This window comes from Cimex lectularius, unplaced genomic scaffold (assembly GCF_000648675.2).
Source record: "Cimex lectularius strain Harlan isolate CLEC.00 unplaced genomic scaffold, Clec_2.1 scaffold9, whole genome shotgun sequence".
In the NCBI taxonomy this organism is placed as follows: domain Eukaryota; kingdom Metazoa; phylum Arthropoda; class Insecta; order Hemiptera; family Cimicidae; genus Cimex; species Cimex lectularius.
In genome coordinates, this window is record NW_019392733.1 from 1,300,543 (window position 1) to 1,324,279 (window position 23,737).

At 35.8% G+C, this 23,737-nt stretch overlaps 1 protein-coding gene across 2 annotated transcripts in view; it reads right to left on the minus strand.

Annotated features, from left to right (window-relative positions):
- Positions 1-2,256: 2,256 nt before the first annotated feature.
- LOC106665391 (myosin-IIIb-like) overlaps positions 2,257-23,737 on the minus strand; it is a 62,320-nt gene continuing 40,839 nt past the window's right edge. For both annotated transcript variants that reach the window (XM_014391789.2, XM_014391790.2), the window contains 23 exons: positions 15,775-15,921; positions 15,219-15,394; positions 15,050-15,154; positions 14,815-14,991; positions 14,454-14,750; positions 14,203-14,367; positions 14,014-14,130; positions 13,389-13,577; positions 13,115-13,317; positions 12,911-13,055; positions 12,015-12,207; positions 11,753-11,957; positions 8,894-9,038; positions 8,669-8,819; positions 6,449-6,714; positions 6,116-6,390; positions 5,885-6,050; positions 5,515-5,815; positions 5,340-5,407; positions 5,193-5,261; positions 4,835-4,930; positions 3,511-3,590; positions 2,257-2,810 (listed from right to left, as the gene is read on the minus strand). In XM_014391789.2, the coding sequence (XP_014247275.1) occupies positions 2,648-2,810; positions 3,511-3,590; positions 4,835-4,930; positions 5,193-5,261; positions 5,340-5,407; positions 5,515-5,815; positions 5,885-6,050; positions 6,116-6,390; positions 6,449-6,714; positions 8,669-8,819; positions 8,894-9,038; positions 11,753-11,957; positions 12,015-12,207; positions 12,911-13,055; positions 13,115-13,317; positions 13,389-13,577; positions 14,014-14,130; positions 14,203-14,367; positions 14,454-14,750; positions 14,815-14,991; positions 15,050-15,154; positions 15,219-15,394; positions 15,775-15,910 (3,888 nt within the window). In that variant the 5' untranslated portion in view covers positions 15,911-15,921 and the 3' untranslated portion in view covers positions 2,257-2,647. The remainder of the gene's footprint in view (positions 2,811-3,510; positions 3,591-4,834; positions 4,931-5,192; positions 5,262-5,339; positions 5,408-5,514; positions 5,816-5,884; positions 6,051-6,115; positions 6,391-6,448; positions 6,715-8,668; positions 8,820-8,893; positions 9,039-11,752; positions 11,958-12,014; positions 12,208-12,910; positions 13,056-13,114; positions 13,318-13,388; positions 13,578-14,013; positions 14,131-14,202; positions 14,368-14,453; positions 14,751-14,814; positions 14,992-15,049; positions 15,155-15,218; positions 15,395-15,774; positions 15,922-23,737) is intronic.

The following is a 23,737-nucleotide window of genomic DNA, read 5'->3' on the forward strand; positions in this document are numbered from 1 at the left end:
TATTTATTTAAACTATTTGTATTCTATCCATAAAATAACTTCTGATCAATTTTAAATCTAAACCTCTTATGTCTTTTTTATCAAGTTTGTTGAATAATATTTCATGGTCTACTGAATCTTGCTAGTTGAAGCCTTGCTAATATTCACAAAAACTCCCATCAATTTTTTTGCTTTATCCAGTTTTTCATAAATATTATTTATTACAAAGTATATTGCATCTGAAGTACTTTTTTATGTGTGAAACCAAATTGGTATTCTGCGAAAAAGTTTTGCTGATCTAAGAAGCCTTTAATTCTTATGTACAGACACATTTCTAATAACTTTGAAAGAGATAACGTTAAAGAGATAGGTCGATAGTTTTCAATACATTTTTTATTACCACTTTTGAAAATCGGCACAATTAATGATTTTTTGAAAATTGTAGGATAAACCCCTTGATTAATGCTCAGATTGAATATATATTCAAGGGGGTTGACTATGAATAAACTATACATTTCAATTATTTTGTTGTTCACATTGCTAACATAAAATGTATTGGATGGCTTTAATTCGTTAATATATTTTTGAATTTATGTTTTTGTTACTGGTGTTAAGAAAATTGAGTTTTTAATGTATATAATTTTTTTAAATAATTTAATGGTGTAGTAAATGTTTTTTTAAAAATCTTTTATTAATTTGTTTACCAATATTGGCAAAGTATTGATTGAAAATAACACTCTGCTATTTCAGGTGACAAATTTAGTCCAGTTCCCACATAATAAAATAATTTCTTTTATTTCTTTATCATATTTTTTAATCTTAGAGTCGTTAGATATTTCATTTATAGTTTGCCATAATAATTTGATGCCATTATTACTTTCGTTGATTTTGTCCTTATAGTAAAATGTTTTAGTCAATTTTATTAGTTTTTGCAATAAATTTTTGTATTTTTTGAAATATGTTTCTAACACCTTATTTTTAGGTTGTTTTTTAAGTTTAGCATACAATTCTTCTTTTCTTCTAATTGATACAAGTCCTTGTGTAATTCATAACTGATATAACATAATTCGTAACTGCTAAGGTCATTGTCGGCTCCTCACATAATTTTCCATCATGTGTTTTTTACTTAATACTAGTATAAGGGATGCCATTTTATATTCAACCCTTCCACATGTGGTGATATGTTCCTAATTTAATATTACAAAATAGCCTAAACCCTAAAACTAATATAAAAAATACAATATATTATTTACAAATCTACAGTTGGGAAGCCAGCAGAATGTTTGTTCATAACTTGAATTCCTCCCATCATTCACGCTAATAAATACATTCATACAGAGTAGAATCTTTGGAGCCGTGCAAGTAAAGGTTGGGTAGATGCTATGGACTACGTAACTCACCTTTCACCCTCCATTTAGTCACACGATACTAACTAATGGGTCGACAGGTCTATGTGATACTCTACATTCCGCCATAGACCCCCACACACATGCGCGCGCGCACGCACACACACGCACGCACACACACGCACGCACGCACGCACGCACACACACACACTGACTCTTTTTCCACTAGTAGGTACCACTTTATATTTCTTTGCCAATAAGGAGGTGCCCATGGGTTAACTGGTTGTGGTCAAACCTCAGGCGGGTCAGTACTATTCTATCTCTTGTTTTAGATTCTCTATGGCCCATGATTTAACTGTGCATTTGTTATATTTTAGCTTTTTTATCTTAGTCATCCAGCAAGTTGGCCATCCCAACTGATTCTTTTCATCCCTTGTTTTATCTCTTCAATGAGCTCTTTTCTTTCAGTATGATTACTTTTTCATGTATTTCCTGGATCAATAGGTTTATGGACAATTTATTACTGATCGCTGAGATTCGCGCGAATCCATGCAGATAACAGACATTTTCCCAGGAGATGCTCTACCTTGCTTAGTGGTACATTATTAAAATAGGACTGCTATTATTTCTTTCATTTATTAACTTCTTCCTCCATTTCTTCTGTTAATTTTCTTCTTTTTGCAGATGATCTTAAAATTTATCGTGAAATTTCGAGGGTCAGAGCACTGAGACTATACTGGTGGACTGTGCCAATTTACTAAAATTTTGGTTGTGTGAAGGGGGCTAAACTCCTCAGATGCGGTTTGAGGAAGGTAAGGATTTTTTAAATGTTTGTTTCCATGATTAAATTACTATCCTAAATGAAATATTTACAATAACGCAAAGGTCACTAGCCTTAAGCGTATGGGTATATTTAAAACTTGACAACTGCTGCTGTCATAACAATTTTATTTAATTACAATATTAACAAATTATTAACAATACAAAAGTACAAGAATATACACATTTTAACATGTAATTAAAAATTGAAAATCGGGTGACAAATTAAACACACTCAAAAAAACTTTGTACAATTTTGTTGATGTCACTCACACAAATGATAACATTTTAGTAACTACAATAAACATGGATAGTGGTAAACTACATTTTTTCCTTCTAAAACATTAAATTCTGACGGTGGCATTTTTTCCCTAAAAGAGGTAAAAGTGGTAATGAAAATGGTAGACAATATGGTTAAATGATAAACAATAGATTTTGTTTGTTATTAACTTCTAAAGGTGGGGAAAAAAAGGAGAGACAAAAGTTTTAAATATGTTCATATACTACATTGCTTTTAGATTCACTGGTCTGCACCTTGCTCCGAGATGTTTTCTTAATGATTCTGTCGGTGGATGTTCAGTTGGCCGTAGAAGTTTACGGAAGTTATACGGACCTTCATTGTCATCGTTTATCTGAAGCTCAGGTTTAATGTATTTATTCCGGTACCTTAAACAATTAGTTTATACTAATTAGAAGCACAGCGATGAGATAATATGAAAATATTCATTAATGTGTACTAAATCATTAAATATAAGTTGTACTCATTAATACCTGAGCAAGACACCTTCTATTGCCATGCATTAAACAAAAATACAAAATTTACAAAAAAACAATCAATTATTAATCATAAAAAATATAAAAGGAAACATATTTTAGCAACTCAATGTGATGTGTATGTCAAATTTGCATTTTACTATGGCATTATCAATTTTGGAACAGAAGATTCAAAGATTCCTAGTTTTTAGTTTCATTCTAATTTATATTTTAACATAGGCAGTAATTTCTAATTAAATTACCATCTTTATAAATAAAATAAAGTGAAACTACTAAAAATTTATAATTAAAGTGAACAAACGAAAGTAGGTCATAAAGTTTATTGCTTTTTTAATCTCCAGGGGTCCAGTCAATTGTCAATTGTATTTGATGACCTAATAGAAATAAGTTAAGTAATATCTGTCATGGAGGAGGTCCTAATGCTTAACTATCTATCGGATGCTGTGGATAAGGGGTTGGAAATGCTTTACAACACTTTTTACAAATCCCAAAGGCTAGGCCTGGATTCAAACACAGAACCATTATGAGACAGACACCCATTCGCGAATTTTATTATACTGATAAGGAAAATAAAATAAGTTATTGAAATTACCTCCATGATCCGGAAACTTTCTCTTTGTCAGAAGATGAGCTGAAAGAAGAAGGTGAAACCGATTTCGATGATTGCTCCACCTATAAGAATAAATTATTGATGTGTTACTGTTAGTGCAATTAAACATTCGAAATTAAAGATTATAACAGTAAAATAAATCATATGAAAAATTAAATTATAATTTTAAAGATGTGCCTTCTCATGGTAAGCAATTGAAACTTTATCATTATTGATCACCTCCCTTGAATGGGCCAATTCTGATTTCCCAGTGTTTTTCCATTAGTTTCTCCACATTAAAATCTATAAAGTGAATACTCTCAATAATAAAGAGGACAGCCTTTTCTTCTATAATCTGACTCTAAAACTATAGCAAAAGCAGACGGCAGCTTCCAGAAAATTATCCGTTATCTGAGAAACGCCTTTTTTACCTTCCAATATTTGTAGATTTTTATTATGCCACTTTGCAAACATGTTTAAATACTTCTTTAGTGCGTTCAACACTTGAAGAAAAAAATTAATATAATTAAAGTGATTGAAAGTGAAAAACTAAGTGTGCGAGACTTGGCTGTGAAGACTTCTATTGGAAAGACCCACTCAAATAAAATTCTATAGAATAAAAAAGAAATTTTAGATAAATTTTGCTAACACAGAAATGACTAATCCCGCGGATTTTTTTCCATTAAAACATCTGGTTCAGCCTGGACATATTTGAATGAGTTTGCCGAGGTCGGGCTTGCAAAATACCACTATCTGGTCTACTTCTCCAAGAAAAAGCCTAATTAGTATTTAGGGCAAATAAATTTTACACAATCTTCAGGTTGGTTAGACAAATTTAGAACACAGCATAAGATTTCTTTTAAGACTATTAATGGAGCGAAGGGCCAAGTTGTACAAAACTGGATGGAAAAAAGATTGCGCCGATTTTGAATAAAAAAATTTAATTGTGATGAGACAGCCTTATTTTTTAAAGCATTTCCAGATAAAACTATGCCATTAAAAAATGAGCGTTGTCAAAGAGGAAACATTTCAAAAGAAGGTTTAATTTCGCACTTATGCAAAAGTATGCTCGGTGAATTTGAAAAACCCTTAGTTATCGAAAAGGATAAAAATCCTTGGTGTTTCAAATGTGTCAATATCTTGTAATACTAAACATTTTTTTCAATCGTATCTCAAAAGCAGACAATATTTCATTCCTAAGAGTGTCCGTTATAGAGAAGTTTGATTTATATGCATTTCAGCTCTATTTTATCTTCATTTACCATATACTTTTCTGACCAATATTACTCATATGTATGAAATTATATTGTAAAAAGCATTTTTATACCTCATTGTTTAATACGTCATTGCTGATTTGCCTTAGATGAACTTCAGATGCATTCTGGCGAACATAATTTTGTACCTGCTTATTTTTTGAATGGATCTGAAAATAAACATCGTATGAATGTAATTAATATACATTGTAGAGAATATTAGTTTAAATTGTTGTCCTTTTTCTCTCTTAAGACTCAAGAACTAATAAGCTAATAAATTAATTGTTTAATATCAATTATATAATTATATTTTGAAGCCAATGTTCTTAATGACAATAACAAAATTGTCAAGAGTGGTAAAAGCTGGGCAGAGATCTTAAAAATTATTTAAATTTATTAAACATATTAATAGCACTAAAGGATAGGGCTTACATCGTTACATAAAGCATTAAGTTCATGTTGCTTATTTGAATCATTTTTTAAAGGTCCAACAACCGCTTTCTGAAATAGAAATTGAACAATTGAAAAAAGCCTTGTTTATGTAAAATTTAATTTCAATATATATAATTAATTACACACTTGAAGACATTGAGGTTTTCTACTTTTTGTGACAACCTGTTTATGATTTAAGTTGACATCTCTTTCCGCTGAAAACAATCGACTCATAAAAATAAAACATACAATATGGACAAACTGTAAAAGTGGTCAAAGTGTGATTTGGTGAAGTTACTTTCTCAATTGATACAATACTTACAATAAACATCATTTTTCAGGTGATTGATTCTTCTCATTTTGACATTTCCCCAAGGCGTTGAAAGTTCTTCTTCGTTATCAGTTTGCTGTTTTGTCGGCTGTTGTTGCCTGATCATGTATTTGAATTCATTGTTCACTTTCTGTTTCCCATTTGATTTTGTAGTGCTCTTTCTTGCCAACCATCCTCGTATGTAACGCTGCAGAGTGACTGCACTATACATCAATTGTCTCCTCAGTTTATGACACCTCTGCCTCGCTAACCACCCTCGAATGCAACTCTGAATAATAATAATTTTTCGTATCTGAAATTTTAAAAAATGGTGAATTTTTGTCACAAATATTTTGTGGAAATGTAATGTTTTTGTAACGACCTTATCTTCATAAAGTTTGGTGAGGTATTCAACATGAAAATATTTGAGAAAAACTTTCGTCTTTCCAACAGCCCACCCGTTCATCTTCAATCGTAAGAGCAATAGCCTGCAGTGATCTTTGGTAGGTAGAACATGTTCGTTGTATCTAAATGCTAGAAAACCATAACTGAAACAATACATATTATTATTTTACAAATTCATCAGGGAAAGATATAAGCGTGAGTAAATCACCTGTTTAATAAATCATTAAAACTGATTCGATGAGAAAATCCTTGTTGACGTATCCTAATCGTTTCCATAACTCCAATGTATCGCAATTGCTGATTAACTCTTGCTGAATCGAAGACATGCGGTAACCTTCTATCATTTGGCTTTATGCAGCGTACAAACTGAGGGGAACCTATCACCATTTTCTGAAGTAATTCCATTAATGAATACCTAAAGTACGTTGCAGCTGTCTGCTGAGATCTTGAATGCGATTGGAGAACATTTTCATAATAGTTGTTCTATAATATAAAAGAGCATTATTATACCAAAACTAACTACAAATATTGGATTCAATACCTTTGCACATTTGGTAGGATGGTCTTTAGATGCAGAGTATAAATTTCCAGTTTTTGAAATTGGCCCATCAAAGAGGCATTTAACAATTTCTAGGTTCGAGGACCTCAATAGTTTTGTAGCTCTGGGAGCCAGAAAATGTCTATTTTTATTTAAAAAGCCTTCTGCTTGATAAAGCACACCACCAGCATAATGAATTATTGCAAAACACGGAGCATTCGATTTCGGTTTAACATAAAACTTGCTCTTGATATTACTATGAAATTTATCTAAAATAATAAATTTCATATTAGTATAAAAATATTTCCCAATAGAATTCATAATTTGTACACTTAAAAATTCTTCAATCTGTTTGATTTTTATATTTGAAAAATAAACTTTACCATGGGACTTTCCTCATATAACTAACTACATCAGTACTACTGATACAAAGATACATATACAAAGATTCAAGTCTGATAAGGCTATACAATATGTCTATTCACTAAAAATGAAAATACTCTACAATAAATTAAAAAGGGACAATTAATTTTTTTGTGGCTTTGTAATAGTGTATAGCTGGCCATGTATGTTACTTGGTGCTGACAGCCCTTGAGACCAGACCGATAGGACATCCGAACTCTTCAATTAAAACGGAAATTACTACCCTTGTTTCCTTACTACGGACTACTCCCTATGGCAGTGGATAAAAACCTTACATGGTATGGTGTATCCTGGAAAAGTCCACCACCATTCTGCAGTCCGGGGCATAACACACCCAGAGAGGGCAGAGATGTCCTCACCAGTAACTCAGGAGAATATGGTGCAGCGAGTGCCTCGAAGAGAACACCAATTGGAATGCTGTTATGTTTACTGATGAGTCAAGTTTCTGCCTGTATATGATACGAGGAGCTGAAGAGTCTACCGAGAACAGGGGATGCGTACAATGCCCCAGTTCATGCTCTCTTCATTGCAGTTTGGAAGAGGCGGTTTAATGGTCTGGGAATACACCCCTTAAACCAGGGATCTAATCTGCAGGGATTTTCGATTTCTGGATGACAACGCCAGGCCTCATAGAGGCAGAGTTGTTCATCAAAACCTCAATCCCATTGAGCACATGTGGGATGCATTGCAGAGAAGGCTTTTCAATCACCATCCGCAGCCAGTTGACCTGCAAAACTGAGTGCAGCGTTGCAACATCTATGAAGTGAAATTCCTTATGAAATTAGTGCCAACCGTATTAACAGTATGCCTAACAGGTGCACAGAGGTTTAACTAACAGAGACATTGTACACGGTATTAATTGTTTAAAAAAAATTATTGTGTCCAATAAACAAAACAAGTAAGGAGAACGTCCTGGCTAATTCATTGTGGTAATCCCTACATCCTCCTACCTACAATGGGTAACAACTTGAGCAACATACAGTCGAGCATTATCATGCATTAACATGAAGTTGTCCCAAATAAGTGGATCGCATGAGACCACAGCTTCCAAAAGAACTTTCTTAATGTACTTTAGTGCATTCATTCTGTATGATAATCAATTTTGTATAGGCATAGACATTGATTCCACTCCATACCATAACTGTCTTTAAAAAGGCTGTGGAGCAAATCGTTCTCCACACACGGTCCTGGCCATCTGATTGCCACAAACCAAACTGGCACTCATCTGTGAAGAGAATAGACCCCTAATATTCAAGTGCCCAAGTAAGACGCTTATTTGTGAATAGTTGCCTTTCTACTCAATAGCTCTACAGTAGTAGAGAACCTGAAGCTGGATATCTAGAGTCCAGGCTATTCTCACAAAGCCTTCTGATGACTGTTTTAGAGCTCGCCTTTACATTGCGGATTGTTTGGAGTTGACTACCTATCAAGGAAGGAAGCTGTTAAATGATAGTTCCTTAGTGCGTCAAGAGCAATAAAATGATTGTCTCTAGCTGTCGTACATCTTGGTCACTAGCTTCTCTTCGATCGAGATTTCCGGTGGCCCTAAACTGCTGTAAACCATTGTGGATGGTAGAGCGGGGCACACCCAGGACTTGGGCTATGTAATGGATTCTATGTATAATTATCATTATAAGGGCTGATATAAAAATTAATGATATCTGATAAATTTATCAGTAGAAATTCAATTTTCTGACTAAGGCGGTAAGCAAGTTGCCAAACATAACAACAACAACCAGCCAAACATAAATCTAGATTTATATAAATGAGACGGAATGGTAATAAATGAGAACTACTTGCCTATTAATGATTTGTCTGTTGCCCTTGGGAATCTACTTTCTTCATCAAGTAGTGCTAACAAGCCCAACGGACGAGATAGCAGCATATCAAGTACAGGCCTGTTGTCTGTAAACTCTACCAGATCAATGGGTATACCTTCAGCCATGTACTCCTATTGCAATAAAAATATAAATAAAAAATATGCACATTTATATTTGAAATATTAAAAAAAGTTTATTAATTTACCTGTTGTTCCCATGTGAAAACATGTTGGTTAAAGTAATACTGTATTTGCTCATTTGCTATATTTATGCACAATTGCTCAAAGGAATTTCGTTCAAAATTTTCAAAGCCAAAAATATCTAGTATTCCAATAGATAATTGTTCATTTCTAAAATATTTTATAAAACCAATAAGTATAATAGTGTTGAACATAATTTTCAAGTGTATTATAATGCGCGTCTGTATGTTCAATGTTTGTTTTGTGTTTGTTCACAGCATCCTTGTGGGACATAGATGCAAAGACTTGTATGACAATTAATTGTTGTGCTATTAAGAAGAGAATATGAAGAAAATACGTCTAAATTATTCAATTATTATTATTCCTTGGTTCCTGGCCTACGGAGGCTTGAACTAGAAGGGAAAAGGTCATACTTACCACATTCCTACGTGTTCTTATATGGAGCAAAGGATTGGCACCTTTCAGTTTGGTAAGATACAACCTTTCTCTGAATGCCGGACACTTTGGCCTGAAGCCTTGCATGGCCTATCCTTAATCAGGTGAGCATAACTTTCTTATATGAGTCAGGTCCTCTGTTGGCCAACTATCAAAAGTGCTTTTGATATGCTAGAGCTTCTCTGCCGATCCATCCTACCGATGCTGCCACTTTCTTTTAATCGTGTTTTTTATTGCGTTTTTAGCATCAGTGGATTGCAGTGGTTGAGTCCGGAGGTTGGGATGTCCTCGCCTTAGTCGCCTCATCCACATGTTCATTACCCTCCAGTCCGGGTACTAAGATACAACCACTAATTTGTCGCGACACCCAGCTTGTGGTATTTCTCCAACAAGAACACAAAACGGACCGTTCATAGATAGCAGTAACTGCACTGAGAGAGTCTGTGCAAATCAGGTAAGTAGAGCTACAATCATCCCGAATCTCCTCAAGTGTGTGCCAAAACGTATACAATTCCTCTGTATAAACGCTATAGGTGAAGTAGATGCACCCTCACAATGCACGGCGCATGGTCTTAGACCCATCTCTGAAGATGAGACATAAACCGTGATCTAAGTTCCAAGAATTTAGCTCGGTAAAGGTATGCAGAGAAGATGACTTGGCTAACACAGCGAGATCATCCCGGACAAGTACAGCTGCAAGGACCCAGACAAAGCATATCGATTGAATATTCTTCTGTGCACAAATTTCTTTTTGTAATGACCTAAGACTAGCCTGACTGTCAGAAAAAATTCTAATATTCTTTCCCTTAATTTTATTTTCCAAAAGTGTTCTATAACACACATCAATGGCCCAGATTTTCATCTGAAAAACGGAGGTGTAGTGCCCAGAGGGGAGGAGATGCTGATTCCTAATTTAGGTATGTAGATTCCTGCACCACTCCCTCTACCTTTGATAAGTGAACCATCTATGTAGCAGTCTATGTTGCGATGGTCATCATCCAAACTATAATTATATTCACAAGGGGTGACTACCTGAAAGTACTTTTTCTATGAAGGGGTTTTAATCTTTTTATCACTAACGCTTAATAATTGGCCGTTAACCTTACTCAAGAGTTGTCAGATTTTCGAGTGATTTATGTTATTGCACTTATGATTCCAGCTGCCTTTGCTAATTAATCTGTAGCAGCTGATTAGTGCTCTGACTTTAACCTCAATGTGTAGAGGTGTGGTTTGGTTATGATTTCAAGTGCTAGGGTGGGTGTAGTCGAAAATGCTCCTGTCATCATCAAACAACCTAGTCTCTGAAATGACCTTAATTTATTACTGTTCCCTTTATTTTCTAGACCTTTCCACCATACTAGAACAGTGATAAATAATCTAGGTGGAATAATTGCAGTGCATAGCCATTTGGCTACCCATGGTTTGGTACCCCATGTTTTACCGACAATTCTCCTACATTGTGCCTTTCCTGTATATGTCATTAATATGAACTTTCCAATCAAGTTTCCTGTCAAGCGTCACACCAAGGAATTTGATTGAATCCACTAACTTTAATTCTATGCCCTGAAATTCAGGGTTTTTAATGTTCAATATGTGCAAGAAAATCAAGAATCTTTGACAAAAGTCTCTTCCTGGAAAGAGTATGATCAAATTGTGACAATTATTCAAAAATGTTTCCCTGCATTTTGACATAAAATTATATAGAAAATATCGTTCACACTAAGAATAATTAGTGATTGAAGGAAATGCCTACGAATTCAGCATAGCCAATGTATCACAAATAATTTGGATCTTGGTTGCAAAAATCATCATCATAGGAAAACAATCTTAAAGATGTCTACAAATTGACATAATTTTCAACAGATGGTTTATCAATTTGTCAATATCTTTAAGATTGTTTTGCCCTAATGATAACCTTAAAATAGGTCAATAGCTTGGCAGTAACAATTTTTTTTTTATCCAGACCAAACCGCGATCTAGATTATTCATGAGTAAATAAATGGTTGATACATTTATCACTTTAGTCAATTTATGCTGATTTGAAGGATGTCATACTTACAACTAATCAAACTTGTAGTCTGACAGTATATAATGCAATTGGTTGCTGGGTATCCAGGCCAACTTTTTACAGTATTATACTGTATGCAGTGCTTTATTAACATGGATTTTTAGGATGGATTTTCGTGACCTGCGTGGCTGTTTTTACAGTGTTAGGTTAGGATGAGTTTGATTAGGGTTAGGTTAGGCAATGAAGAGTTAGATTACATATTCTATGCTCTTCTGTGCACAAGTTTTCTTTAAGCAAGTCTTTTATTTTTCTTGTTTGCTTTTTGTAAGTCTAATTGTTTTCCAATTATTTTACTTTTTGTATGAAGTGTGTTATTTGTGTATAGCAGAGACTTGAAGTTAAAACACACAAATTAAATAACCTTGTGTTGAATGACAAGAGGCCGTTGATCCTATTGACAATCCAATCAAACAGTCGGCTGTACAGCGCTTTCACTATGGAATCCCTAGATGCGCTTGCATCGATAACTGAATTATTCCTGACGATCGTTTCACCGCGAGTGCTCACGATGTTCTCTAATAAGCATTCCATAATGTCATTCGGGTCTAAGCCGAGTAAGTTTGCAGCTGAAATAAAAATGTGTTTTGTAATATAATCATTGAGATAATATAATTAATCCATACCTCTGTAAAGTGGTTTGAGTTCCATGATTTTGCTTTTATTGTCAGTATTATCCTGAGAAATCACTTCACCAAACCGTATGTCTCCAAAATGCAGAATGGCAAATATTATACAGTAAACTGAATCAATCTCCCCTTTGTGAAAGCCAACCCTTTGAAACGCTAGTTTCATTTCATTGTACATTTTTACATTTTTCTGCAAATTATAATACAAAATAGAAATAATGAAGTACATTAGACTCTTGCTTTCACTCATCTGCAGTGCCCCCCCCCCCAAGTTTAGCTCTAGAGGAGAGTGAGAATGAATATGAATCAAGTTCACCTGAGAAGAGGATAAAGAAGAGAAGAAAATAGAAGAAAAACAGAAATGAATGATAGAAAAACTTGGAGAAATCTTTCAATTAGCTCAAAAGTTGAAAGACAAAATCATAGAATATGATCCAATAGTGGAGCAAAAAATTTCCACCAGTTGAAACTTCCTTCTATCTGTGGAACTTATCGATCTTCTTTATAAATTTTATCTTTTTTAGGTCCCTAATAATTTTTTCTCATTTGTTTCAATGTCTGCATAGGGGCATACCTATTGATGTATGTATGTACACATAGTTTTCCCGAGTGGAATAAATTTTATGTATGATACATTGTATTTTTCTTATTGGAAAAAAAACCCTGAAATATATATACATAAGTTCATACATAACATTGACGATAAGCACATGCAGTACAGCAAGTGTCTGACTGGTATGCAGATAGAAAAAAATGCCTCAAAGTCTGAAATTCAAGGTGTTTCATATTATCTGAGGTTCTCGTTATCCATGGTGTTGCTTGGTAAGCATCACCCACAGATAACGAAAGTATACTGTAATTGCAATGAAAGCAATTGTTAAATTAGTACTGACCATTTTTGTATCGTAATCTTCCCTGTGGGAACTGAGGTAACGGTGTGTTTTATGTACATCTACATCTAAGTAAAATTCCTGGTGCCTTTTTTCATTAATTATTCCTTCATACAAATAATAAAACACGTGGAAATTATGCTCCTGTCTGAAAATCAAAATATCGAGACGAGATATTTAAAATACCATTTTATCTCAATGTCTCACCTTGATTGCTGTGCTACTCTTGACTGTTCTAGAAGGTATACGTTAACCCTAGCTCCAGAAACTTTACCCGATGGTGATAAACTCAGTTCTAAGAACTTGCCAAATCTAGATGAATTAGCATTTATTCCTGTCTGCGCATTACCAAAAGCTTCTAAAAGTGGATTTACCTGAAGGATCCGCTCTTCTAAATTTCCATTAGGAGCCTTAAAAATAAAAATAAAAATAAAAATAAAATAAGTACACTTTTTTTAGATTATTGCTATAGTTAATATACCTTGCCCAGGAAGACAAGTTGTTTCAATAAGAGGTTCCCACTTTCAGTTTTGCCTGCTCCACTCTCTCCACTTATAACTATGCTTTGGTTTTTCTTTTGATGTACAAGAGCTTGGTAAGCAGCATCGGCCACAGCAAAAATGTGAGGTGGTTTACTTCTTCTAGACTGTTTACAGTATAATCTTTGTTTCTGTAAAATTATAGTTTCTTCTGCAGTCATTTTAATACTTAATACTTAGTCCATACAAGCCAATTTAGCTAATATTTTCTTCTGTGACATGTGATAGTAAGATAATTTATTATAATAATATTTTGTTATCTAATATTTTATCCTAGATGTTATCACAGAAATAATACAAAATGTACAAATGCTCGAAATACGCAAAAAATATCCAACAGTTAATCAAAACATAGTAACAATCTTGTAAAAGACTGGAATTTCCTTAAATTAAGATAATTAATTGAGTAACATCAAATCCCATGATTGCAGACCCAGTGCTGGTTCCACATATATTCACCAACTCATAGACCAACAACCACTATCAGCTTCAAGGTAATTTGTCACATATCCAATTAGAACAATTTATTATTGAATATTAAATATATAAATTATTAACAGTACTCACTGATGCTGTGTACAATCCAAGAGAAGCATAAGGGTTAATACCAATCAAGATATCTCCGATGTAAGTATAGATTTGATCAATTTCAAAGCGAGCTTTCAATTGTTCAACAATTATATCCTAAAAAACATTAATTAAAATTGTTTTTTAATAAGGTTTAATATATTAAATAAGTAGGATTTCATTACGTACTTCTGTGAGCACACTAAGACAGACTAAATCTTCCACATTTATATCACTCTTGACATATCTTTTGTGAGATTTTAATTTCCCGTGCTTTGTAGTTATTTCAGGCTGTCTACTATATCTACCATAAATCCGTTGCCTTTGAATTTCCTTTTCCAATTCAATACGGGCCTGTGTGAGGATAGTAAAATCAGTAAAGATTACATTATTGAAAATGTATTTGATCATTTTGTCTAATTTTTATATTTATTTAGAACCTTGTAACTATATTCCACCCCTTTTCTAATTAGGGGGTGGCTTCGAAGCTGTTTGGCATATGGCCGCCGTTCCATGTCTTTTACTAGTAGGTCAGATACAAATTCACTTAGTAGATGGCAGTCTTTTCTTTGAAGAGTTGGTGGTGGGTTGCGTGGTATTTGAAAAAGAGCTCTCATTGGATGAAGATTTGAAAGTGGTGGATCGCCTTCGGCTAATTCGATTGCAGTGATTCCAAGAGACCATATGTCACATCTCGTATCGTACCAAGAATCTGTCTGTTGCTCGCAAGCAATTACCTATGAAACATGCCATGTTATTTCATGAATAACTACGTTAAAAGGTAACAGAACAAGTATAAACCTCAGGGGCCATCCAATACGGTGTTCCTACTGAAGTGTTTTTATGACCGTGTGTACGTTCAAGATGAGATGATACACCAAAGTCAACAAGCTTCACTTGGGCATTTTCCGTAAGCAGTATATTATGGCCTTTTACATCTCTGTGCATACAGTGGTTTGCATGTAGGTACACCAAAGCCTGTGCATAAAATTCAAGAAATAACACTGCTTAGATAACACAAAAGCAATATACATACCTCTATAGTTTCTGCCAAAATATATGCTATCTGATATTCCAAAAGGGATTCTTTATATTTCATCAAACCTTGTACTAAATCTGTCACAGATCCTCCACTACAAAGCTATACATATAAACTATTAATATTATCGTTTAATAACACATTTATATGAATGTAAATTGCTAACCTCCATCACAAACCATAACTGATCTTCTTCGAGTACTGGGAACCTTCGTAAAAACATCCCGTAGAACAATGGGAGATTGGGGTGATGACATAGGTCTTTCAAGATTTTGTACTCTTCCAGTATTTCTTCTATGTTCTCAGAAACATTTTCCAAAATTTTGACTGCAACCCTCTCTCCTTTAAAAATAATATATATGTTAAATATTGTACACATTTTTGAATGAACGTAAATATCAAATTATGAAATTATTTCAACATGTGTGGGATTTGCGTACAAACTAACAAGAAGTATTTTTAGTTTTAGCAGTATCAAATCCCACCTAGTTCTGAGTATAACAATAAACATTAAATAATTAATGCACTGTAAACTTTATTTATAGCACACTGAGAAGAATTATTTGTTATAGTTAATAATAATTTAAAATAAGTCATACATTCATATTATTAAAATATGCAAAATATAATTCCAATTTATCGCTCTACAGCTTCTATTTTAACCAAATTTAAAAAAAAGACTGGGAATAAAAAGAAAAGAAAATTTTATAAATATGTGCTACCTGTGGCGGCGTATCTGGCAGTGTAAACTTCACCGTAAGTGCCTTCGCCGATGAGCAGTTCAAGGACAAGGCGATTTCCAGGCTCTGGTATCAAATCCAAATCCATTATGGAAGCAAGCTGCTTGTACACCGCCATAACACCACCACCTGCAAAAATATAAATCACATTTATTACAATTATGGTTGTTCTAATAATAAACAGTCATCATCATTGTTGAATATAGTAAATTTTTCCAATTTTATAACAACAAAACACAAAATTACTTCACTTGGGGACTTAGCTACTCAATAAGTCATAGAACCTCAAAATTTTCATTAAACAATTTAAATGCATATAAAGTTTTAGTTTTGTTTAGAGGTTTACTCTTTATGACATTGCACACCACAACCAATTCTGGTATAGTGTGCAATTTCCATCATTGTCTAGAGCACTTCATTAAGATTTTTACCAGAGCACAAAGTTTTTAAGGGATCCCACGTTTATTCTTCAGGCCTATGCAATTCCTCTTCAAGAGTAGGACTGCCTAGGCCTTCGTACCAACAGAAGATTTGTTCCGTTATTCTTCTTCTCATAGGCCATACGTCTAGTAGTTCTGCTATTATTTTCTGCAATACATCACCATAGTATGGAATTTTTATTCTTAGCCCATGTCAAGGGAGATTGATGTTTATGGCAATTTGGTAAGCCACAAAAAGGTTAGAGGGCTGATATGAGTACTGAACAAATTTTACTTGACCAGTTTATCACCTTCCTAGTTGCCTCTCTGCCGTAGGAATCCTGCAGGAAAGGATTCCAGTGTGTATCCTTCAGGCCTTGGCTTTACCTCTCAGAGGAATAACTAACTCTTAGTCAAGTTAGGTTGCACCAACGGATGACATGTTCCAGTGTTTCTTCTTCTTGGCAGTATCTGCACATCCTTGTTTAACGGTTTGTTGATCGTTTGAACGTTTACATATCTAGTGAAACTTCTCAAACTAGAAAGATAACGCCCACACACACATTCACCACTGTATAGGCAAAATGCTGAAACGCGTCTTACAGACCAAAGCAGCGAGGGTAGGCGGACCTGGGCAAATTAAAACAACAAATAGACCTCGAAGGTCAAATGGCCTGCTTGAAAAGGGTTTATGTTGAAGTTGAAGAAAGCTCACATCTAAAATAATTTGTCTAACGATTAGAGAGACGTAAAGGGCCAAGGTATTTGAATTGGTTTGACACTCTGTCCCTGTCATCCTGGTTCTTCTCGTCTGGTCCATCGGAACGAGTATGACTCAAACACTTGAGAGCAGACGGGTCAGGACGATCAAACAAATGAAGATAATCCATTATTCCAATCTGGTATGTGAATAAATAAAAGACATTCTTTAGTGAAAGCTGATATCGGTCGGTATTTCAACTCTATTTATTAATCTATAATCAGTTAAATGTAATGTACATCGGTGCATTTGTTTTCACTAATCCTCCAAAGTTTGTCCTATTTGGCTATTCGTTGGACGTGTGCCTGAAGCTCCTCCGAGATGATTGCATGATCGGATCAGAGGAAAGCACGGCTGTGTCGTCTGCAAAGGGTAGAGGGCATGGTTAGGATGTCTGAGGTTTAGAGGTATAGGATTGATCCGAGCACACTGCCTTGCGCCACTCCAGCTCCCATAGTTCAGTGCGAAGTTGCAAGAATCGTTCTGGTGTTTGGAAGAACGCGCGCTTTAGTTTGTGTAGGAGACCCTCATGACATACGAAAATAGAATGCTAATTTTATACACCTCCCTACTCGTTTGGCGACGTAGCATGGACACTCTGGACTATTTGTTATTTTGCTAGGTACGACCAATTCTTTCCATGATTTTTCAACGCCAGTTATTTTAAAGGCATGTTTTGTTTGGATATTCAGTCGACTAGTACTCTGCCCTGTGACAGACCAACTCCCATAGTAAGTAGGAACTCACAATAAGTCCTATGAGATAGAAGCGGAATATTCGGTACACGGTGTTTGGAAGGACGAGGTTTAGTTTGTCTAGGAGACCCTCAGGACAATTAAAACTTATCGTTGCTGCCAGAAATAAATAATTTGCCTTTGTGCTTTAATGATGGCGTTGTTGACAGAATTAATGAATGAAGGAGATGATGAAAGATGTGGAGCATGGTCGTGAAAAGAGTTTCTCGGGTTCCGCTATCGCCGAAGAGGTCTCTTCCTCTCGTAGCATCACAAGTGAGAGGACGCTCGCTCTAGATTCCCAGGATCTAATTCAACGTTCTCACCTCCATTTTTAATCATTTCACGCACTCATTTCATTACGCGCCGTAAACCCTCGGATTTAATGGCCCCAGACGATTTCTAGGCAGATGTGGCACAGACGTAAATTGCGATTCATGACCGAAAGTGAAATCAACCGTGATTTGGCCAGGGGAAGTCGGCTTCTTGGACCGAGGAAGAACAGCAATCGAAAGTCAAAGCTGATGTTTATGTTCTTTATTTCAAGCCGCAACACACTTCTCAGCTAGGTAAATACATATATAAAATGTATACTATAATACCGTCGGGATTTTTTTTTAACATTTGCCGATCGAGACAACGAGATAATGAATGGTTGCTGAACAAGGTCGAGAAAATGTATGCCTCGCTTGTGCATTATTAAGCTTACTAGTTTCCTTGGGAGGCAAAGTCCAGTAAGTAGTCCCGTTACCATCGGGTTTGTTTACTTTTCCAGCCTTTCTGAACTCCGTGAACTAATTAATCGCAAGCTCTATTTATAAAATCCTATTGAATTCCAAACTACTTTGTCACCATCCCTTAAGAAATCACAACTCATAATACTTTACTATCAATTTACCATTGCATCGTATAAAACGACAAACGTGTAGAGTGTTTAGTAAAGTCAAATTTAAAAAAATTCATTATTTGCAACTTGAGAGGTAAATCCCATAATTATTAGTTCTTACACCAGAACGAGAATCGCAAAATGCAATTTAAAAAAAAAAAAAAATTACAAGAAAATGGCAGCGTCGGTGGGCCGGATCGGCAGAGAAAAAATTCGTTCAAAAGCATTGTCGATCGGTGGCCCTCGGAGGATCTCACTCGTAGAAGAGGGGTCATCTTCATCCGATTAACACGGACACTTTTTTGGCAAAACCCGCATTAGTGTCCGCCATGCAGAGAAAGGTTGTGCGATGTACCTACCTTATTGAAGGGCGCTTGTCTCTATATAGAGAGCGTGCAGAAATGCGACCCGATATGAGAAATGTGCTTGAGCATGCGAGCGAGTATTTGGCTTCCCTGTTCCGATTTTTGGAGAAAACAGGGTTGTTTTATTGTGCATAGTAATGTTGGTTTTGTTTCCAAAGCATATGCTGAGAGTGAATTTATTTATTGGCGCAAATGTATAGACTGAGAGGGTCGATGGTGGTCTATTGAATCATCGCCCCTAAATTAGGTTAGTTATATAATAGGCGTAAAGGGTGATGGAGGAATAACGAGTACTCCACTAGTCTAACTGAGTATCGCGAATGGTTAATCTATTTAAGGGTGAGTGAGAGTGTTTATGGATTTAGGAACTGATTGAGTTGGGGGCTGAAATGACCTAGAGCTGTTGATAGCCCCTCGAGTCCAACCTCGGCGGCTGGACAGATAAGAACGAAGATTCACGAGGCCTGCCGGTAATTTATTGTAAATTACAAAAGATTGAATTGCCGTTGGACTGCATGAAGTGATTCGCTCAACTCTGTACATGTGCAGATTTGAGCTAATATAAATCAGTAATGCATAATGTCAGAATAACCAAAAATCCGAAATTGATTCAAATAGGTAAGGTAGACGAGGTAAGAGCTCCAGAAAACTCCAAGAATCTTCTGTTCACTTCCCGATGCAAAAATGGATCATTATGGTTTCGGTAAAGAATTGAAGATTTCAGGTTAAAACCCAGGGGAGTGACAGGCTCTATGCAGGCGATCGTCGTTTGAGAAATTACCTGTACAACATGGGTATAATTAACGATGATCCAATTTAAATAAACTACCACCCATATGGACATCGAAAGCAAAGCAATAAGCTCAATAGAGACATAACTTAAGGTAGCAAGAAGACCCGTGAAAAGATTTGCATGACAACCAATGACCAAGTACTTGTTACAAGAAGGACTGAGTCGATTGCAATGAACTTAAGGAACAAGGCTGTTTATCTTGCAAATACCACGTTGTATTGCCGTTTTAACAAAAGTGATATGATGAGAATGACCATGGTAATAATCAGGCCGAGTGATTAGGAAGTCTGACTCGTATTTGTCTTGATAGCGGTCCACGGTTCGAATCCCGGCGTAGCCCATGGGTTTTTAATCATCATAATGTATTATGGTGTCACCACAAACATGGTGGTTAAACAATGGTCTCCCTTCTTCTACATTGCAGCACATGAGTTTTCAGTCATCTGTGTGTAAGGAGCACAACCTGCTTATTTCGAACTCGTCAGCATTCTCAACTCTCACTATTGGAGCAACAGTCAGCATTAGCTACAGCAACATGGGTACTCGCAGCATCACCTCTTCCACTCACAGGTGGGGAGGTTGTCTGCTGCACGAGTCCCTTTGCCCGCTAGCGAGTTACCAACTCACGCTGCATCAACATCCGGCTCATCGACATCAGTCCACGTACTTTGACCATCTTCTCACCCACAACGGCCTTTCTCCGGTCACTAATGTAAAAAGTATTGTAAAGTGGTTTGATCCCTCGTCCGCAACACTCGTTAAGCCCCCTCCTGTAAGACAGGAATTACTTTACATATGGTCTTCTAAAAATTCTCCTCCGAGTTTTGTTCCAACAAATGACAACAACAGTTTTGTCACTAATCCTCAGGGTTATTTTCAGCGGATCGAGGGTATTCATATGCTTTATATAGTGTAACAAATGGCATAATAGCGATTTGGTAAATTAACGGTGAAAAGGGGCGGAACTTCACGGTGCTTTGGCAAAATGTCCTATCTCGTAACATTGGGCCTAACGATGCGCATCCCCGTACATTTTGGATATTACCTTTACAATTGAGCTAATCATTTATATTGCAGTACAGAAATGTTTATCACTTAGAAAATCCTCCATTGATTATTTTACAACAATATTTGGTCCGTTTTACATCATTTGCACTCCGGAGAAGCTAAGGAGGTGGTGCTGTTATGGTTTGGGCAGGCATTTCTATGGAAGTAATTTGATCTTCTTCGAGGGTTCCCTAACCGCTGCGCGATACATTGAAGATGTGTTATCACAAGAAGTTGTTCCTTTTATGCCACTGATTGGCGAAAGTTTTATTGTTCAGGCTCCACATAGGTAGAATCGTTGGTGAACGTGGTGAACGAGCTTCAATTCAATGTTTGGAGTTGCCAGCACGTCGTCCTGACTTAGACCCCATCGAACACCTTTGGTACAAGTTGTCAAAGAGGGCATAAAGTCGCCTAGCGGTGCCAGAGAAAACGCAGGAATGTAGAATGGCGCTGTTGGAGGAGTTTGAAAATAATCCACAGCAGTATATTCAAAACCGCATAAAATCGATGCTCAGTCGAATGCAAGCAGTGATCAACGCAAGATGAGGAAATACTCCGTACTGAATTGAATATTTCCTTTATTGTTTCCGTAACAACATTTTTAGTAAAGTTGTTTCACTCAGTTTATATTTTATTTCGCTAATATATCATATTTTCTTTAAAAATATCCAGTAAATAACAAAAAATAAAAATTATAACATTTGCAAGTATTCACTATAAAAACGAGGGTGGTCACTTTTTTGCCTATCAGTGTAGTTTGCTGGTTTTCGGCAAAATCATGTTACCCGGTAAAAACCCCAAAGACCCTCTGAGCTACAGGTGAATTTGTTTGTTGTGTTCACTGAGGAAGATTTTTGAGAAACCTAAAAAAGCATAATGGAACGACGCCGGTAAATCCTCTGGTTGTGTTTGGCATAATGGGCTTGTTTACAAATTAACCATCACAACTTCCCTACGTATTTAGTAGAAATAGTCAGACTTTATCTAATGGAACGACGCTTTAGAGTACATGGATGAGCCATTTCTGAAGAAATTAAGGTAGAAGCTGGTGTTCCTCAAGGTTCAGTGCTGGGACCAACATTTATTTCTTGCTTACTTTTGTCATATTCCAAAGTTCCAGCATGCCCGATTGGACCTATTCGCGGACGGCACTGCCCTGTTTTTGTCATCATGCCGTAATATCTTTAAGAGACTGAACGTAAATTTACGTAAATTGAATAACTACTAACTAAACTAGACTAGAAATGAAAAATAAGAATTAATCCTTAAAAAAATGTTGCTGTTCTTTTCACTAGGAGTCGACCAATACTCAGTGATGACGGGTAACAAATGGCAATATGATACCTTGGTCCCCCTCGGTTAAACAGTTGGGCGTATGGCTTGACAACAAACTAAATTGTATGACACACGTTATGTACTAGTTGCAAGTAGCAAAAAGAAGGTGTCAAACTAATGCCAGCTCTTATTTATTGCTGTCTGGTACTCAACGTACGAAAGTAGCTATAGGAAATCACAATTTGCTCAGAATAAATTCTTTAGGCTGTGAACTAACTGTGTTCATAGTTCATAGTAGGCTGTCCACATTTCGCAGTTTGAGCTTTTGCATGAGATGTGCAAGTTGGACACAGTCAAAAGTTTTATTGAAAAATGCACCATATACATTAAGAAGCGTGCCAATAGCCCTAGTAGTTTCATTGCTGGAATTGGAATCTTTGTTACTAAAACAAGACATAAATCCCTATGGTAGATGTACTGGGTGCTCTTTCCTGTCAAGTTAGCCTAGTACCACTCAATTGAGATGAATACTGATAGTTCAGTGTATACTGGACTTTCTTACCGGTTTGGATTTTTTTAAAAAGATTTTCTGAATAGTTTGTCATGGCATTATTTCTTTACCTTATTTATAAGTAGAGTTAATTTTTTTAAACTGTGATCACAACATTTTTAAAAATGTTATAATATTATGCAAACATTGTTATGCAGTTATCTAAGCGAAAATAAATATTAAATATTAAAAAACGAAAACTGAATAATTTCGAAAGGAAAAACAGGAAATTTTGTAACGGGTTGGGAAACAAAGATTAGAAATTAATTTAATTACTTTGATTTCCGCATCTCTCTGAGATTTTTTTTTTTGGACGGCATGGTGTAATGTTAATCCGGGGCTGGAGAAATAATGTAATTAACAAGAAAAAACATCTTCAGCACGTGTATTAGATTAATAAGTAAGAAAGTCATGTGAGATTATAAAAGCTAAATGATCTCTGAGATAGGAGGTAAATGAACCGTGAGTTTTCACCTAAAAAATTGTTCCAAAGCCGGAAGCGTGTTTAAACGTCGAGTAAACATAACGGAGGATCGTTTTCAAACCGGATTTCTTTTTGGGACGAGTTCCGTTTTACGAGATCCCGACAAACTTTACCGAATTGTCAACTGGTTTCCCCACCGCATCGCTTTTCATTTAGGTTTGATCAATAAACAAAATAAATCCTTAAAAAGTAAAGTAATTTCTGTCTTACTGGAGCACTTAATGTCCAACTACCGTTGGGTGTCGCGGACGAGGGGTCAAACCACTTAATACTTTTTACATTAGTGACCGGAGAAAGATCGGTGTGGGTGAGTCGATGGTCGAAGTATGTGGGCTGATGTCGATGAGCCGGATGTTGATGCAGCGTGAGTTGGTAACTCGCTAGCGGGCAAAGGGACTCGTGCAGCAGACAACCACCCCACCTGTGAGTGGAAGAGGTGCGAATACCCTTGTTGCTGTAGCTAATGTTGACTGTTTGCTCCATTAGTGAGAGCTGAGAATGCTGACTAGTTTGAAATAAGCAGGTCAGCCCTTTCTTATACACAAAGCTGTTGCATAATCATTGGCCGAAACATGAATGCGTGGCAAAGCAGTGGTGACACCTATAGGATGAAAATTTGGTTCAAAAGT